This window comes from Typopeltis vanoorti, chromosome 7 (genome assembly GCF_054136105.1).
Source record: "Typopeltis vanoorti isolate ZY-2024b chromosome 7, IOZ_Tvanoo_1.0, whole genome shotgun sequence".
Lineage (NCBI taxonomy): Eukaryota > Metazoa > Arthropoda > Arachnida > Uropygi > Thelyphonidae > Typopeltis > Typopeltis vanoorti.
This window is the reverse complement of record NC_143555.1, coordinates 126285403-126305296: the sequence shown is the minus strand read 5'-3', so window position 1 is coordinate 126305296 and position 19894 is coordinate 126285403. Positions and strand designations below refer to the sequence as shown.

Here is a 19894-nt window from a genome sequence, read left to right as displayed (position 1 = left end):
GAGTGCTATTGCCAAGGATAGAGTTAATTAACGAGTGCTGACTCCATGGAGGGTCTGATAATGATGATAATTTCTTTCTTTCTCTTCCATTGCAGAAGATCAAACAGAGGCACATGGATTTCCAAGGATGTTATTGGTTCATTGAATGAATTTGTAACATTCTTGATGTTGTGGTTTATCATAAGAAGGTTGAAAAAAAAAAAAGAGGGAACATTAATTTGTATTCCTAAAGATTGATTTATTATTATTATTATTGAGAGTTTATCATGAATAAAGTATTTTACAGAAAACATAGATTAATGTTATAGTAGCAAATAATTTTGTTATTAGAAAGGATAAACTTCATTCATGATAGTATGTAAAAGATATGAAAAAATAAATTACATAGTGTAAATTTTTTTTTTTAATATATATACAGTATCTAAAATACAGTATCTAAAGTACTGTGTAATGGAACGATCAGCAGTTTGATATTATCTATAAAGAAATGCTGTAGTATAGCTGCCTTTTGACCTTAGCACTTAGGTGAAGATCCCAGTTGTGTGATCATAATTAACACTAAGCTGATGTTGCACTTTAAGTTACAGCAGTGGTTTAATCAAATCTTGCTGCTTCATCTGTAGTGAGCTGAGCTATTTTCAAAATGTAAACTGGTAATTCATATGGCATAGAGAATGCTTTTCTTTTCCTCTTTTCTTTTTGTTAAGAGACATTGAATCTACACAAACATCAGTCAAAAAAAAAAAATTCTGTTCTGGTTTATAACTTGATCTAATTTGTTCAGTAAATGCTCTGAACAAAAAACAAATAGAAAGTCACTGTGTTATTAAGAGCAGAAATATACTCCATAAATGAAATATATATAGAACTTTCAAAGACATTTTTGTTATATATTATTGGAACATATCGCTTGAAGTAACAGTTCTAATCTGTTGCTTTAGCAAGTGGATTATACTTTGAAATCATTGCAGTTTTGACAGTAATGATTAATGCAAAGTGTTATAAAAGTAAACAAGGACCAAAGACTTGAGGTTTAGAGGCCATACTGCTAGAAATGTGAGGTCAACATGCATATTATGGCAATGACGAGTAGGAAATTTACATTTATACGTAAACAGGAAATGGTTCACTATACATAGCACTGACTAGGCTGCATTTGGACTACTGTGCATGGATTTGGTCATCTTGTTTATGATGAGATCTTGAGAAGAGTACAGCGGAGTAACTTAGTTGGTGTATGATGTTTAAAGTGTTTGAGTATCAAGACAAATTGATAATGCCATCTGCAGAGCTAAGTGGATAGGAAGGATGAAAAATTGAGACATATAAATTGGTAAAGAAGTGATTGGGGCCTAAGATTTTCATAGATTAATAAAAGATAAATGTAGAATAAGAGGCCATCCCTGGAAGTTGTATACGAAGGATGTGAGCAGCAGAATTTTAATTGAGTGTAGGTGAGTGGAATGTGTTACCTGAGAGAGTGGTAAGTTGGGAATAGCTTGACAAGTACCTTTTCATATTGAAGATCTCCTCCTCCCAATCAGGCTTAACTTCATGAAGTTCTTATGCCAATGCTGTTACCCACTGTTTGCCATGTTAATGACTAAACTTGCATATAGTAATTTTCACTTGCATAAAATTTGAATGTAATGCCATATATTTCAAATCTGCTGTTTTTATTATTATTATGAGCAACTTCAAGGAGTCCTTAGACTCATTGAAGGATGTCCAACATCATTTCAAGAACTGTCCAACATTTGTGCAGTATTTATCATACTTTGCTTTGAACTCATTCACAGTCATGGCACCCTCAACAGACTCTGGCAACCTATTCCACTCATTCACTACTCTCCAAGCAAAAAACTTAGTTCTAACAACCTTGCTGACTATGCACTTACTCATTTTCCATGAATGGTCCCCAGTTCTCCCACCACCAGATTGTTCTGAAAAATTTCCTCTGAATTAATATTGTAAAAATACCTCAGTAATTTGTATGTCTCAATCATATCACCCCCATTTTCTGCCTATCACCCATTTTCTGTAACCCACAAATCTTTAACCTGTTCTTGTAAGGTTCATTCCATAGATCTGCTACCATCTTGGTCACTCACCTCTGGATCCTCTCCTCCTCATCACCAAGAAACCCTGACACCCAGATCTGTGTGCAGTAGTCAAGATGGGGCTTATCAAGGTTCAATCAAGAGGAACAGTAACCTGCTTGTTCATCCAGTTCAGACCTGTCAAATGTGCACAAAGATGTCTACATATATAAGGCACTAGAGAAGAATAGAGATCTGCAAGTTGTTCAACTTTGTCATGCAGACTGCAGACAAGAGTATACAAAAGAACATGCAGGTATCTTATTATGTCTGTACATGAATGCTAGGAATATCAGAAACAAAGGGGTAGAGTTTGTTGTCTTGGTCAATATGTTGGGACCTCAGATGGTAGGCATTAGTGAGACCTGGCTATCTGAATCAGACATACTAACTGGTATCGAGTGTAAAGGGTACAGTTAGGAAGGAGAGGAGGGGGCATGCTGCTAATGATATCAGATAATTTGAATCCAGTTGGTGTTGAGACCTATAATTGGAAGTATTAAAATCAGTTTTAATCCTTTCTGAGTACATTCCATTAAGCCTCCAACATGATGTCCTCACAGCACTTAAGCCTCAGCACACATACTAACAACAGTTTTTCATGTGTGTGTTGAGGCTTAAGTGCTGTGAAGACATCATGTTGGAGGCTTAGTGGATTATATACAGTACTCAGAAAGGATTAAAACTGATTTTAATACTTCCAATATTTCGTCTCAGTCACTGAGACATCTTCAGGGATTACAAAAAAACTAATATAACACAATACTAAGCTAAACATGTGGGTGACTCTAAAGTCCTATCTAGGTGGTGCACCCTATGGGCGATTGTAAGTGGTCTAGAATGTAAGGTGGGATAAATAATGTTTCCCAAATATTCTGAAGTTTAATGCAACCGTATTTATCTAGATTCAGTTGATTTCTGAGTGCTGCTGTAGATTCTAAAAATAGTTTTTCTTATTTGAATTTACTGTGGTGGAGCATGATGGTTTTTTTCTAAGGAGACCCTGTGGGTTGTATCCAAAACATGGTCTGCCAGGCCAGACTGACTATAGTCGTGATTGGAGATGTACGATTTGTGTTCTTCTAAGCAGATGGTTGCTGATCTATCTGTCTGTCTAAAGTATGCCAGTTTGCAGGAACAGGGTACTTTATAAACTCCAGGCACTGAAGAGGAGGGAGCTGATGTTTGGTAGAAAGAATAAGGGTAACAAGTTTATTGTGAGGCTTAAATACTGTGTGGAGGTTGCACTTTTTTAAGGACTTGCCTATTTTTTCTGATGTGGCATGGATGTAGAGTATGGTGATGGCATTTCTGAACTTCTGAAGAAATGGGTGGGGAATGGGGAAGTAACTGATTATTTTTTTTAATTCTGTAATCGCTCTAACCATTGGAGAGGAAGATGTTGTGTACATAGTTGAGTTCTGTTGAAAGGGTAGTTCCACTGGAACAAAGATTGTGGTCTCTCTTGTTTAGGGTTTTAATAATGCCATATTGTTGAAAGAAGGGTGGTAGGGGAGAGTTTTTGAATGTATCTGCCTGTGTGCATAGGTTTTCTATATACAGTGAAGGAAAGTTTACCATTACATGCCTTCCTAATTCCTAGACACCTTAGTTACACACTTCCTAATGGTAAGCTTTTCTTCACTGTATGTAGAAAACCTACGCACACAGGCAGATAGTTGAACTGCCCTTTCAACCGAACTCGACCACATACACAGCACCTTCCACTCTAGTGGCTACAGCGATTACAGAATTAAAAAAATAATCAGTTATTCCCCCATTCCCTGCCCATCTCTTCAGAAAGAGTTCAGAAATGCCATCACCATACCCTGCATGCGTGCCACATCAGAAAAAATAGCAAAATCCTTAGAGTACAACCTCCACACAGCATTTAAGTCCCACTATAAATTTGCTACCGTTTATCCTTTCCACCAAAGATCAGCTTCCTCCTCTTCAGTGGCTGCAGTTTATAAAATACCCTGTTCCTGCAAACGGGCATATTTTAGACAGACAGGCAGATCAGCAACCATCTGCTTAGAAGAACACAAATCATACATCTTCAAACACAACTATCGTCAGTCTGGCCTGGCAGACCATGTTTTGGATATAACCCACAGGGTCTCCTTGGAAAAAAAAACCATTCTCCACCACAGTAAATTCAAATGAGAAAAACTATTTTTAGAATCTACAGCAGCACTCAGAAATCAACCAAAGCTAAATAAATACATCATCATTGAATTCCTGCCATGTACCCTCAGGGGGGGTGTACAGGATATGACAGTACTAAATGAAAAATTGACATCATTACTAACTTCCTGTCTACAATTTTCCTCCAAATCAGTCTGTTACTTGTCAAGAACTCCAACATTGTCAGATTTTATATTTCTACCATCTAAGGCACTTTTTACCATATCAATCCCCTATATCTTGGTCTTTTTACTGCCAACCTGGCAGAGAACACTTGTTTTGCTAATCTTTCCTCGCCCATTCTGTTTAAGTGAACATATACCACCTGAGATTAGATCTGCTCATGCATTCCTGGATGCTGACAATATCAAGCTCTTTCCTAATATTCTCATTTTTAATATGATATTGCCATTGATGCTACCTGTTTACACTCCTAATCTTTCTCAGGACTCTCATATCTGTGGTCTTTGGCCAAGTGTTTTACTTCTAACCCAGCTCTCAGATCCATAAGTTAAAATTGGTTTGAACACTGTCTTGTATACAACTAATTTAGTGTTTTGACTAATTTCTCTCTTATTCCATATGAATTTATTCAATTGACTTCCTACCATACCAGCTTTGTTTACTAAAAACCGTGCCTAAGTAGTTGATATGTTTTATTTGTTCCAGAGGTTCTCCATTCACAAAGCAGTTGACATTTTCAGTGATTCTGCTTATTTTCATTGTCTTTGGCTTGTTATTGCTAACCTTCATGCCATATCTATTACAACAGTTATTCAATTTAGTCAGGGAATCTTGCAGACTTGTAGTGGATTTATTTAGAAGTATAACATTGTCCACATAAATAAAGCAAAGAGCTGACATAAACATCTCCCATTTTGTTATCAGGTTTAATACCACATTTCCTTCATAATGTGATCCATATAGATAATGAATAACAGAGAGAATAATGTACATCCTTGTCTGACACCAGATTTAACATTAAACCATCTTCCTGTACTTCTTTCAATTCTGACTGCTGACTTACAATACAAATAAAGACTAAGTAGTGCTTGATATAATGCCCCCATTGACACCATATAACTGTAGTGTATTGAACAGTTTCTTTCTTGGCACCTTGTCATATGCCTTTTTCAGATCTTTTTCTTCAACCTTCTGGTTCTCTCCACTGCTGGACGAATGTCTCCCCCATGATTTTCCAGATCGCTCGGTTTTCTGCTTCTCCCATCCATCTCACTCCTGCAATTTGTTCCAGTTCATCTCTCCACCTTCTCGGTCTTCCTCTTTGTCTTGCTCCATCCATTGGTCTCCACTCTGTTGTTTTTCTAGTCTATCTCCCGTCACTGCATCTGGCAATATGGCCAGCCCATCTCCACTTAGCCTGTTTAATGTATTTTACAATATCCATGACACCTGTTTGAGATATTATTCAGATATTTGTCTTCCTATCTCTTTAATGTTATTTTTAGCATACTTCTTTCCATGCGATGTTGTGTTATTCCCAGCTTTTTGTTTAAGGCTTCTGTTTTAAAGTCCATGTTTCTCCTCCAAATGTTAGGACAGGAAGTATGCAGCTTTTCTTTTTAGACGCTTAGGGATGTCACTTCTGAATATTTCAGATCTACAAAACTTAAATACAGATCTTTGTTAGATTCCCATGATTTCTCCACTATTTGTCGTAAAGTGAAGATCTGATCCTGACAGCCTGTATTTGGCCTGAATCCAGCTTGTTCTTCACCAAGCTTTTCTTCCACAATTCATCTCAACCGTTTCTCAAGTATACTTGCATGAATCTTACCAGGCACACTCAGTAGGGAAATACCTCTGTAATTCTCACATTCAGTTTTATTTCCCTGTTTTATATATGAGTACTATGAGAGCTCTACTCCAATCATCGGGAATTCGTCACCGTTGCCTTTCCGCATTTCAAGCCTTTAATGGCTTTTTCTACTTCAAGTATGGATATGTAGTCTTGACTATATACCTGTTGAGTGTTTTTTACCAATCACTGCTTGTTTCATTTAGCAATTTTTCGAAGTAATTACTTCATACTTCAAAGATATCTTTTTCTCCAGTTTTCATGTCACATTTATCATCTCTAATTCCTTTTACAACAATCTTTTACAACTCCATTCCTAAGCTTCAACAACCTCCAGAATATTTTGCCACCTTCTTGATATTTATTTTTTATATTCTTGCCAATGTTCTCCCATGACTTTTGTTTAGCTAGTTTTGCACACTGTTTAGCATTATTGCATTTGTCTCTGTATTCTCTGAGAGCACAAGCTGACATATTTGCCAGGAACTTTTGATATGCTTTCTTCTTTTCCTTCACTGCCTCTTGAACTTCCTGTGTCCACCAGGGAGTTCTGATTTTTCTATCCTTGCAGACAACCGCACCACATGCCTCGCTGGCTGAATCAATCAATGTTTTCTTCAGAGTTTGCCACTGAATCTCCAAGGTTTGATTCCTGTTCTCAAACTCTTATTTTTTCTTCAATAATCTTTGTGTATTTTAGTCTACAGTTCATATCTGAGAGCTGCTCAACTTTTATTCACTTTATAACTTTCTTACATGTTATTCTTTTCAATATGAAATTCAATTTTATCCTGCTCAAGACTAAATAATGATCACTTCCAATTTCAAATCCTCTGTACACTCTGGTGTCCTGCACCAGCGAAAAAACATCACTATCAACAATAACATAGTCAATGAGACTTTCCTTATTCCTTGCCTCTTCTCTCCATGTGAATTTGTCCACATTTTTATGTTGGAACATGGTGTTAGTAATAACCAGTCCATGTCCTGAGCAGAAATCCAACAAGTATATGCCATTATTATTATTAGCTTTGCTCTTTTCTCCAAATTTTCCCAAAATATTTTTGCATGTCTGACAGTCATTTCCTACTCTGCTATTCAAATCCCCAACAAGGACCAACTTTTCCTTTTTCATTGTGTCAGTTGCTTTTTCTAAAGCATCAAAAAATTCCTCCACTTCTACCTTAGTAGAACCTTCTGTGGGACCATAAGTACAAATAAGTCTCATTGTCGAGTTCCCCATTCTCATATTTGCCCACATCACTCTACTTGAGACTGCCTGCCATTCAAGAAGATTAGCCTCGTATTTAGTGTTGAATACTACGGCTACTCCTTCTTTTCCTTGATTGTCATTGCCTGAAAATAAATTTTGTGTTTATTGTCAGAAAGATCTCACCAGTTTTGGTCTTTTTTGTTTCAGTCACCCCTATTATGTCGATCTTGTACTTATCTAATTCCTCGACTAGCTCCATTTCTTTGCCATTCAGGCATCTTATATTGATAGTACCAATCTTTAAATCTGGGAATGTTGAGTTGGGGTGTTTTAGGATTTATTCCAGTAGCTGACTTTTCCCTGGCGAAAACACCGTGGTAGGGGGCCTTGTTTTAACAGGACGACGCCCTAGCTGCATGAAATTCTGTCATGTTGTACCATCATTTTGTATTTTGGTTTAAGCCAATAAGAATACAATTGGGTCGGCAAAATCCCAAACTGCCAACCCGTCCTCGTTCGTTCAGTATCCAGGTAGATACCCAACAGGGTGCACCACGAGAAGGTGAGGATTGGACATTAGGTCAGAAGCCCTGGTTGTTTCTCCACATTCCTTTAAAAGGCTATGTGGAGGTCTCCTCTCAGTTATACAGCTTTACACCTATTAAATAAATACGGTTTCATTAAACTTCCGAATATTTGGGAAATATTAATTATCAGAGATCCCACCATACATTCTAGACCACTTACAATCATCCATAGATGGTGCACCACCTAGATAGGACTTTAGAGTCACCCACATGTTTAGCTTACTATTGTGTTGTATTTGTGTTACATTAGTTTTTTTGTAATCCCTGAAAAAATATTGGAAGTATTGAAATCAGTTTTAATCCTTTCCAAGTGTTGTATATATTCCATTAAGCCTCCAAATTGAAGTGTTTCATGTGGCAGTGAGTTTGAAGCCATCCGGTGTGAGGTGTAATCATCTAACAATATCAAATACATAGTGGGGTGTTGTTACAGACCTGGTGTATTGGTTGCTAGAAATGCATCACCAAATAAAGACAATGGGTGAGAAAAGAGTAATAACGGGGGGAGTTTAATTATTCAAATATTGATTGGATAGCAGCAAAATTTCATGAGAAGAATGAAATTGAATTTATTGAGCTGTGAAGACAACTTTGATTAGTCAGACAAACATAGAATATTTGAAAAAAAAAAAAAATAAAGGATCTGTTTTCCAATTTTGATGGTGAACTTAATGTTGGGGATGAATGTTAAGGTGAAGAGCTAACTTTTGACAATATTGTAGTTGGGTTTTAAACCTGAACCATATGATGAACACATCATCCACATATCATTGTTTAGAGCAGGGATTCCCAACCTTTTTGTTTCCTAGAGCACATTCTAAAATACTGGTAGGGTGATGGGCACCATCTATTTTTTCAGAATTGCAACGCTACTGTTACACAACAAACAAACACAATTATCTTTAAAATTAACGAAAGAATGTTTCCTCCCAGTCAGTGTTAAAATTATAGGTCCGTTGTCTTTTACTTGATTCACTCATTTTAAGATTAAAAATATTTCAAAAATTTAAGTACAAGACACTGTTAAAATTATGCACATATAACTAGCAACAGATAATGAACAACTTTGAATGCCTGTCTACTTTACATTGTATGCATTTAATACTCGTCATGTGTCATTAACGCATGCGTCATAGAATGCCATGAATTGTTGTGTGATGTGCATGTGATTATTTCAACCTATACGGCACACGGTTGAACAGCGGCAGGCACACACAAATTGGTTGACGGGCGCCATGGTGCCCGCGGGCATAGGGTTGGGAATGCCTGGTTTAGAGCATAGTGAATAGGGCTGTTTTTAAACAATTCCGTGAAGAGATCAGCTAAAGTGGAGAGCGTGGGGGAACCCATCCCTCGGCCTTTCTGTTTGTAGAATTTGTTCTGGAATTAGAAGAATGTGCTGTTAATGCAATGTGCAGATAACTTTACAATATCTGGTTGTAATAGTTCTTATAGTAGACCTATGGTTTCTCTTTAAGAAACATTGACGAAGATTGATGTCCATACTTGTTATTGCGAGTCAATCTGAAGCTTCTTTGAACTCAGTCTTTCATTTTTGAATGAAGAATACCGTATTTCTGAAGTTGGTTTCCATCTTGCCTATTAAGTGGACCTATCAGCTGTGGTTAGATATTTTGAGAGAAGTGGATGAACAGCTAGCATCCACTATGGGCCACAGTGGTATGTCTTGTTTGTGTACTTGAGACACTCTGTAAATTCTTGAACTAGAGGATGCTTAGATGTGAAATAGTTCTTGGTATTTTCATGCTGGTTGATGCGATCTCTGATTAAATTGTGTTGTAGTTGTGCCAGGTGCAGTCCCCAGTCAAGTGGAATGCAAATGTTAGTATTGCTAAGTTTTGCATTTTTTTTCAACATTTCTCCATGTTCATGACTCCCTTGTCATTACCTTTGTCACTTTCAATACTATAATATTCTTCTCTTGTGTTTTTTGGAGCACTAACCATTCCACTTTTCGGTATATTTCTGCATGGCTGTGTGGCTTTCAGAAGAATGGTTGCTGTTTGGATGTGGATTTAAATCATCCACAGCATCTATTGATAATTTCTTTAACCCCTTCTCTACATTAGTAATGATGTCATCCTTGGATATATATAGATGAAAATGAGACAAAAATTGAACTTTTGGTCATGATGTTCAGTATTTGTAAATACATTGAAGATGTATTGATCAACTTTGTTGTAGAGTAAGTGATTCATGTGCTGATCTTTTTTCAGCTAGTAAGTTGTTGGATGTTTTATTTAATTCCTCCTTAATTGGTTGTAGAAATTGGATAAGCTTTTGTTTTCTATTAGGTTTCAGTTATCTCAAATCGAGGCACAGATTTACGGTTAGTGACGTCTTTACTTACTGAACCATGAGTGGAGAGCGAGAAAGTTTGCATGTTGATTTGAGATAACTGAAACCTGGTAGTACTTCTATGCTCCTTAAGGAGGGGTGACTTCTCTTTGTAGATTTTGGATGCCTTCCTGGCATTAAATTTGTATTTGTCTTAATGCTAATATTATTATCTCTACATCTAATGAGGAACGTCAGTCTGTTAATAAATGATGTTTTCTTGATATGCAACTTTTTGAATTCATTTACTTCATGTAACATAAACTCAACTGTGAGTATGAATCTCACTTTTGAGATGGCAGTGGTTGGGAAATGTGTCTTCAACTTTTGAAGTTGTATTAATTCCATGTGTAGACTGTTCATTGTCAAATTTTATTGAATACATATCTACTAGTTGTGCATAGAGTATAGTACACTTCATCAGGAGATTGAAATGATGCAAATTAATGGGAAACATTATTATTATTATTCGTGACACCTCCAAGGAGTCCGAAGACTCATCGCAGGAGGACATCCACTGTACAACTCTGTCTCCGCCACTACACCGAACCTCATCTACATCAATGCCATCTACCGCCAACCACTACAATAACTAGTATTTTTTGTTTGTAAATTGCCTATTTGAAGTGCCAATTTGTCTGTATATTTGGAATACATAGAATATTTGGAGGAAAAAAAAGAGTAAAAACGGAGAGAGAGACTCGGGTTGTATCATGATGACTAGCTACATGATGAGAAGAGAATACCTTAAGATCCATGCATCCAGATTTTTGATGAAAGATAATGTAGGATCATGCCTTGTTTCTTGTTGCACTATTGTGGATTTTTTTTTTTTTGACATTTCTGATAATTCTTAAAATGTTCTGACAAACAAATTGTAGTCAATATACGAGGGCCCACACAAAAAAAAAAAAAAACGAGACTAATCCTATAGCTTGGGAGCGGAGAGACAAAGAGATGGTTATAGAGCATGTTCTAACCTGTCAGTGTGAGACAAGGCTCAACTCCATCGTTTTACTCAGTATGAGAGGATGTGTATTCAAATATAGATGTTTTCTTATCCTCGGTCGGAAAATGTTGGAGTGCAAGAGTGAACAGCGAGTTAACATCAATTTACTTGTGAAACTGAAGAAATCCGCAATGGAAACTTTTCAACTATTGACTAAGGCTTTACGGTGAAGAGTGCATGTCTCTTGCACATGCTTTTGAGTGCCACAAACGATTTTCGGAAGGCAGAGAAAGCATGAAAGATGATGATCACCCAGACCATCCACACACAGCAGTTACCAATGACAACAAAAAAAGTGCAAGATGTGATTCGAAAAGACAGAAGGTTGGGTGTTCGAGCTGTAGTAGAGAAAGTGTTCGACGCATTTTAATGGAAGAATTGAACATGAAAAAGGTTTGTGCAAAAATGGTTCAAAAATTGTTGTCAGATGAACAAAAAGAACGTTACAAGGCTGTGTTTGGACCTTTTGCAACGCATTAAGGATGAACTAGATTTGTTGAATTCAGTAATTACTTGTGATGAAACTTGGATATTTACGTATGATCCGGAAATCAAGCGACGATCAAGGCAGTGAAAGATATGACAGAAGCACTCGTGAGTCATTTGAAGTTCAAGGCCATGTAGATTGTTTTTTTTTTTCAATATCCAGGGTATTGGATCCAAATGTGCAATAAATGAAATCATTTTTTTAACTGTATTTCAGCATGCAGATATCCAGTTGTTTTTGGTAGTTCATGTACTCAGTTACTCCTAGAGTATTCAAAGACAAATTTGTAACTGATGATGCTTTTATATACTTTACTTTAATTACAAGGACATTAGAGTTCATTTTAAATATACTTCATTGTGCCTACTGTTTAGTATTTCTGGCTTGGGTGAACTTCTTATTTTTATTTATTATTTTTTTATTTTTATGGTAATCCTGTACATTAATGTTTGTTCAACCTATAGTTAGTACTTGATATACTTGGTAGAAAGTTGAAGAAACTTTAACTTTGTATTTGAAGAACTGCAGATTGTTCTGTAAGAACTGTTCCACAAGACATCAGTAGGAGAGTGCTTGAGTGAAAAGGAAGAAAAAAATTTGTTCTGTGATAGAGCATTGACTAGCCATTGCATGTGTTTTGACAGATTTGGAGGAGATTGGAGAATTACAGATGTCAATTTTGTATCACTCTATAATTCAGTGACCAAGGGAATAGTTGTATAAAATGGAAACAGCAGAAACTGAACATTTTGTGATAGTGGAATGTTGAGGTGAGTCATTATTCAGCCTAATGCACCACTTAAAATGTTTTTCTAGGTTGCTTGAGCTCACACTGTCCTGTGAGTAGGTGTACTCTTTCTTTCTTTATTACTGCCCTGCCATTCTCAACTTAGACTACTTCTTTTGTATTATTATTATTTTTTCCAACTCACATTCTCATAATTCAGCTTTTGTTCACCTTCACTCACTCTTGAAATTGCATTCCTATCTGCTGCTGTCTGGTGCTTGCATTTTTGCATCCATTATTACTATCATTCAGGATACTATTGTCTCACTTTTGACTTGATTCACACTTTTGATACTCTTTTGAAAATACTTTTGGTATAATCTTTCACCATTTTTGCTTTCCATTGCCATAAATCTCTCACTTTCTCTAATGAATTCAGTGTATACAATACATATGACACATAACTAAGTTCCATGTGTTAATCTCTAAACAACTGTATTGTCTTGGCCACCATAATACTTTGGTGGGTTCATAGTTACGTAGTACTCTTTTTGTTGGTGCAAATTCTTTTTTAGATATACTATGCCACAATGTATTATTTTCATTAAGTCAAAACCAAGAAAATCTGCACCATCTCTTGTTTACTCAAAGTACTTTGAAAGTTAATTAACATTTTGTGTTTGAAGTACATTTTTCCTAGCTCTGATATGTAATCGTTTGAACAGAACATTTACTTTTTTGTTCACACACACACACAGCTCAAGAAATTATGCAAAATCCTGCTTGCCACTGAAAAAAAAAATGCATTCATCCACAACTCCCAGTTTTTTATGATATGTCCTAATAAGTCAATAGGAGTTTCATAAAGTGATTGTTAGTGGTATATTGTTTGGCAAGCAACTTTGTGTGAGAACCATGCTGATATTTTTTGGGAAATAAAATTTAATTTTTGTTACTAGAATAGCTCTTTATATTACATTTCTCCTGTGTTTTATAAAGTTAAAAAAGTTCTTTTATATTAAATAAAAATTATTCCATTTTATTCAGTCATATACTATTTAAGTAGATCAAAAGAAGGAAATCTGCAACATCATCCTTCATATCAATTTTATCTGTATCAAATTTCTGATATGATCTCTCAAGGGGGTGTACAGGATGCTGTGATAATACTGCATGATTAAGTTTACATTATACATTAATCCTCAGTTATCCAACGACAGTGGGAAATCAGTTTGCTAGTCAGATGATTGAAGGATTGGTTAATTTGAAAGTGCATTTATGTAGTGCTGTACCAGAAGTCAGTTGAGACATTAATCTATTAATCAGTTGGTCATGTTTGTTTATTTTACAATTCAGATAATTGAGAGATCACTTTATTTATCTCTTGCATCATTAGTAAGTCCCACTAGTCTCATAAAAGTTGATAATTTTTGGCTATACCATTTCTTGAAATCCCACATCATTCCTTAATGACTGAACTGTAGATAATTTTGTCAAAAACATTATAGCCAAGATAAATTTAATGTTAGGGAATGGTGCTGAAATCCATTATAATTGAAGATATAACTCAGGCCAGTGTAACTGAGAATAATTACTGTGAAGTAATGCTGCAAAACATTTGGGGAATGAAATAATTGAAGTTGACTGTTTGTATTGTGTAAATCCGATTTTTGCAAATATCTGTGTTATGGAGAAGTTGTTTAACTATTTGTCTATTTACTATTCATTCCATTTTATTTATTGTTCATTCTTTGAAATGTACATTCTTTTGAAGGATATGTCATCCATCCACTTGAACATTAAGCATGAATAACAAAGTGTTACCAATGGTTATTATATATTTTATCTGTAGAAATGATAATCATACTCATCAGTATGTGACCCTAATTAGAAACTATATATTAGAATTCATTTTAGAAATTATGGACTTTAATTCATTTCTAAAATGAATGCTGATCACTGTGTAACACTAAAAGAAAGTATATTTAAGAATCTTATTATATTATGGAGACTTATCTAAACAATCAAGATTTAAGCATCATTAATGCTAAGTGTTTATTTTTTTAGATCCTGTAGTGTATGATACAGTTAATAATGTTGCTGTACCTGGGGAATATCATCCAAAACCAGAACATGTAAAAGAAAAGGTAATTTTTTTTGTACTTATTTTGACTTAGCATCCTTTTGAGTTCATTTCTGTCATTCCATCCATCAACCCACATATGCAGGAGAGTACCAGTCTAGACAATTTTTAATGAATTTATGATCATTAGTAAACCATATTAACAATTTTATTTTCAAGACAATTTTTTTTCTGTAAAAACAGAAAATTGCATTATATGAAATGGTAAATAGAATTTTTTTTTTTTTAAACCAGACTGTGTACACTGAGAAATTTGCAATAAGGTCTATTATTTTCACAAAAACAGAACTTTACAAAATTAATATTTAAGTAGTAATTAAAAGAATGAAGGTAGTTGACTTCATAGCTCAATTAGTATTGGCGGTATTCTTTGTTTTTGAAAGTGAGTGTTTGAATTTCATCAAGGCATGTTAAGAATCTTTATAAGAGTTGTTCACCTGAAGGTGAGTTAGCTGGTTTCATAGAAGTGGTAAAGGTTTTCTCTTCTGGAAACATTTATCATTCCATAAGATTGACAAACTGGTCAGAAAATATATATAATTTGAGACATAACAGAATGTTCCAAGCATTAATGAATTTTATACTTGCCTGTGACAGGCTACTTTCCCCTACCAGGTTTATTGGAAAAGAGAAGTGATTAAAACATGGTGCTTAGAGACAGCTAGTGCATAGGCACTGCGGAACTGCAGCACCCCCAATTTTTTTTGATACATAAATATATTTATTAATTTATTTATATTTGTTTTGTAATATTTAATTTTATCATCAACAATCCTATGCAATTCTCTTATTTTGTATAAAAAATAATAAAAATTCATCTTGTAACAGTTAGGAGGGTGAAGGACGCTAGCAGCACTGTGTTTACCACAGTGCCATATTGCTACGTGTACAAGCATATGTACGTCATAGTGAGATGTGAGCTATTAGTGTAATGCGGCACTGTCTGTTGCGCAGTTCCACTGTTGTTTATATGCAGTTTGTGCCGGTAGTAGTGTTCATAGTGCTTATCGTGTTTACTCCGTCTCTTTAAATATTTGGACATTACAATTAAAGACACATTTGTTATAGTTTTTATTTTAGAATATTATTACTATGGTAATGGATTTTATTTTTAAGTAATTTTGAATTATAGTAAACTGTATAATTTTATTGATAATAAATAATATTTTTTCATGTTTCATTTTGTAAAAAATTTTTACCATAATTTGGATGTGTTATCCAAACACGTACACACTGTACTTACAGTGTGTATGTATATTTCGAAAGTTGCAGCACCCCATGATATCAAGCCGTCACTGATTGATGGTACTAATTATACATATATTGTTATTATTTATATGGTACTCCATGGAGTCAAAATACTCAATGCGGGAGACCCACTCTATCCATCAACATAATATCTATCACACATCTCCTTAAACCTCTTCACTGTTGGGGCACTCGCAACCACCTCTGGTGATCCATTCCATGCATTCACCACTCTCTGCAAGTAAAGAACCTAGTCTGCACACCCTTACTAACCATACTTAGGCAACTTCCAAGTGTGACCCCTTGTTTTCCCTCTACTCCCCATGTATTGAAAAATTTCTTCCGTGTCAGTCGTATAGAATCCTTGTAGTAACTTAAGTTTCTATGTTATCCCCTCTCCTCTGCCTGCCAGCTAAACTAACCCGCAAAACTATCCTTATAGGGAACATTCCACAGACCTGTCACTCATCTCTGAATCCTCTCCACCACCTCCCGATCCCTAAGAATTTGTGCATAGATTGGTCACCAGACCAATCTGTGCACAAAGTCAACATTTGGCCCTAATCATAGCCTTATAAAGAGATAATAATCTCATTATCTTTGTCAGTGTGTTCTTCATCATCCAATTAATCCTCTGAGCTATTCTGCCAACTCTTGCAATATGTCCTGAATTTCAAATCTCTACCAACCATGAACCCCAGATCTCTAGCCTCATCAGTTTCCTGTAAAATAGTACCATCAATATGATACGAAGTGCATTACCCTACATTTTATAACATTGAATTGATAACCATTGTCCTTTGCCAACCCAGCACAGAGCCCTGCAGCACTCCGCTAGTCACCCTCATTTGCCTTGATTCCTCTCTGCCATGCGCCACCCTCTGATGTCTATCAGCCACCCCCTACCCATGCAACAAGCCACATATTCATTCCCATTTGCTTCAACTTATGTAATAATTTTTCATGTGGTATTCTGTCAAATGCCTTTGCAAAGTCTATCAGTATCATGGTGTAGCCATTTCCTTCATATACTTCTGCTGTCACCTTATTATGACATGAATAAATTAATGAGGTATTGTAAAATAATTGCGTGCCATTGTAATAATGTTATTATTTATTTATTACTTGTAATGTGTTTTGCTCTATACTTTCTATATTATCTATATCTTTATATGCCGTTATTCTAATTTAGCTGTGCACACTTTCTCTCTCTGAATCTTTCTTGCTTATATTATTAAGTACTATGTTTATCTATCCTTCGCACTACGAGTCTGATTACTAAGTGATCACTTAGTAACTGAACTATTTCTTCTGCTTCTCACTTTCCTATCATTAGCACTGAGCAAAGTTACCTTTCCATAATCATTCTTTCTTTTACTTGCTGTATAGCAAAAAAAATTTTTTTGGATTTACTTTGAACTGCTTAGCTAATTTTCTCTTAAAATATGATTTAGCCTTCTTTATCCTTTTTTTTTTTTTTTTTTCTCCCAGCTCTTGCTTTATATTACTACTCATCCACTTAATCCATACTTGCCTGACCCTGGGTATGCATTCTGATACTGCCTTGCTCAAACAAGCCCTTTCTGTTTCCCATGCACTAATGACATTCATTCATGTCACCGGCACTGCTCCAAGTTACCTCTTAAGTTTGTTTCAATAGTCAGCTTTGTAGTTCCACATAAACTCTTTCTTGACTGAAAATTCCATATGTTGAGCAATCTTGCAGGACAAGACTGCATGGTCTTGTCCTGCACTTTTCCTGCTTGGATGCGGAGTTGCTACTGTATTTATAGATAGATCTTGTGATGTTATTACCAGATTCAACACTCAAAATCCAGGTTCCCTCCATCATGTACTGTTTCAGGTAATTATCCCTTAGTAACTATATAAATCCCATTTCCATTTTGCCATGTGCTCTTTCCATGCCCTATTTCTTCTGGCTTCTCTGAAAATACAATATCCAAATATCTATTATATTCTATCGTTGTAACTACATCTTCTGTGACAACCAGGTCTTTCTTATGCCAATAATTTTACACCAAGTCAAGCTGACCAGTGCCAAAAACTCCTGTCCTTTATTTCTGATACTTTGAGCATTCATGTACATACATACATCCCCTTGGACCCGCTGTTACCCTTGTATGTCATTACTTGTCCATTCAGAGTCGAAACCTCGGAAACTGTACCCACCTTTTACAATCATTTCTGCACTCTCTCTCTCATTTGTCCCTGGGTGGCTAGACACGTGCTTGATTGCTTTCTCCCTAATATCTCTAGTTTCCCTTGTTTTACACTTCTAAACTCTTGTTGAACAACACTTTCTCCAAGCATCTAACTCCAAAACCATTTAAGTGCAGACCATCAGGCATATACATGTTTCTTTCATCCATCAAATTCACTCCACACATCTGGAAACCGTACACCATTCCTCCTACACAATCTTCTCATTGGCAATAATGGTCCTCCTTCTCAATTATGTTTTATCATACTGACACAGCAGACTCACAATCTTTACTTTCTTACTCTTCATTTTTGCTTCTTTCAAGAACTCCTGCCCTGGTTGGCCGAGTGGTTAGCATGTCCACTCTCCAGCCAAAAGGCTGTGGGTTCGAATCCTGCCGTGAGCATGGACATTTGTGATTGTCTGTGACAATGCTAGCAGTGGGCAATAGATAGCATTGGTGTAGATGATGTGGTTCGCTGTAGTTGGCTGGAGAAGAAGAATTATGGGGTAGGTGTCTTTCCCCGATGAGTCTTTGGTTCCATTGTTGGATTCTGAATGAAGAGAAATTTAAATTATTAATACTCTCCTCAGAATCCAACATAATCCACCATGGCAAAGGCTACATTTGTAAATATTATTTAATGTAAATCACTTGTTTATAATTTAATATTCATATAACTACCTTAATTTTGTCTAATATTTAATTATTTAATCAAGATATATGTATTAATAATGAAAAGACTGTATTAAATATTATAAGAACTTGTATTTGATAATTTAACTGCGCATTATTTGAAATGTAAATATTCTCTATTTATTCCTGTTTGTAAAGTTTAACGTTATGTAATAGCTCAATTTTATTATATTTTGTTTTGTTGTCATGGAAACGTATGTAAGTGAGCGAGCACGTTTTGGAACACCACGTGAGGTTTATTGAAAAGAGTTTTAGAGAGAAATCACGAGGACAATTTAGGCGGGAAGAATGGATATAAAAAGCGATGAATGCTGAAATTATATTAATTTAAGAGATTAGTTTAATTAAAAGAGAGAGAAAGGAGAGGATTGGCATTAGGTTGGAATCGGAGCATTCGGGAATCACAGTGCGATAATAGCGAGTCGGCAAGTCACTCAAGCAGCTAATATAGTCTACTAATCGAGAGGCGGTTAGCTAATAAATTGTAGAATAACAACTATAGCTACGGAAGACAGCTGAGTGACTACTAAATAGACTAGCGATATTTGAGTTGAGATTTAATTTCAGGGCCGACCTGTCAAGGACACACAGAATCTTGAAATAAAGCACGGAGTTACTAGAATAGAAGAGGCTGTAAAATTGAAGTTTACCGTTAGCTGTGCTTAGAATTATAGTGCCTAAAGAATTAATCGAATGCCAGAGGAATGAACAACTGTGCATATAAAACCTAAAGTTAAGGAATTATTGTGTATTGCCTTATTTCATGAGTGATCAGTAGTACTTTATGCAACAACGTTTGTTTATGTGTATTGTGACGGATAATTAATTCAGTTAATGCTTAGAAGATTTATTTTAATGAGTGCCGATTATTGTTAAAAGTGTTTGTGTATAAGTTGATGAAGATAGAAGATTATCGGTAAGATTATTCCAACCTTTAATACTCCTATACAGAGAAGTGCGTGAGTTTCATCCTAGAATTTCCTTATGTTAACAGTAACTATTGTGAAGATTAGCTGAAGTGTAAATTTAAAAGTGTTTGCTTGTAAAGTGATATTACTGCGATTTTATTGTATTTGGAACTTAAAGAACTGTGAGAAGA

The 19894-nt window shown here is 35.5% G+C and overlaps 1 protein-coding gene across 1 annotated transcript in view; it reads left to right on the top strand.

Annotated features, from left to right (window-relative positions):
- Positions 1–19894, top strand: part of LOC150105040 (spermatogenesis-associated serine-rich protein 2) — a 248778-nt gene that overhangs the window by 27195 nt on the left and 201689 nt on the right. The window contains exon 2 of the mRNA XM_090396113.1: positions 14554–14633. Coding sequence (XP_090252239.1) covers positions 14554–14633 — 80 coding nt within the window. The remainder of the gene's footprint in view (positions 1–14553; positions 14634–19894) is intronic.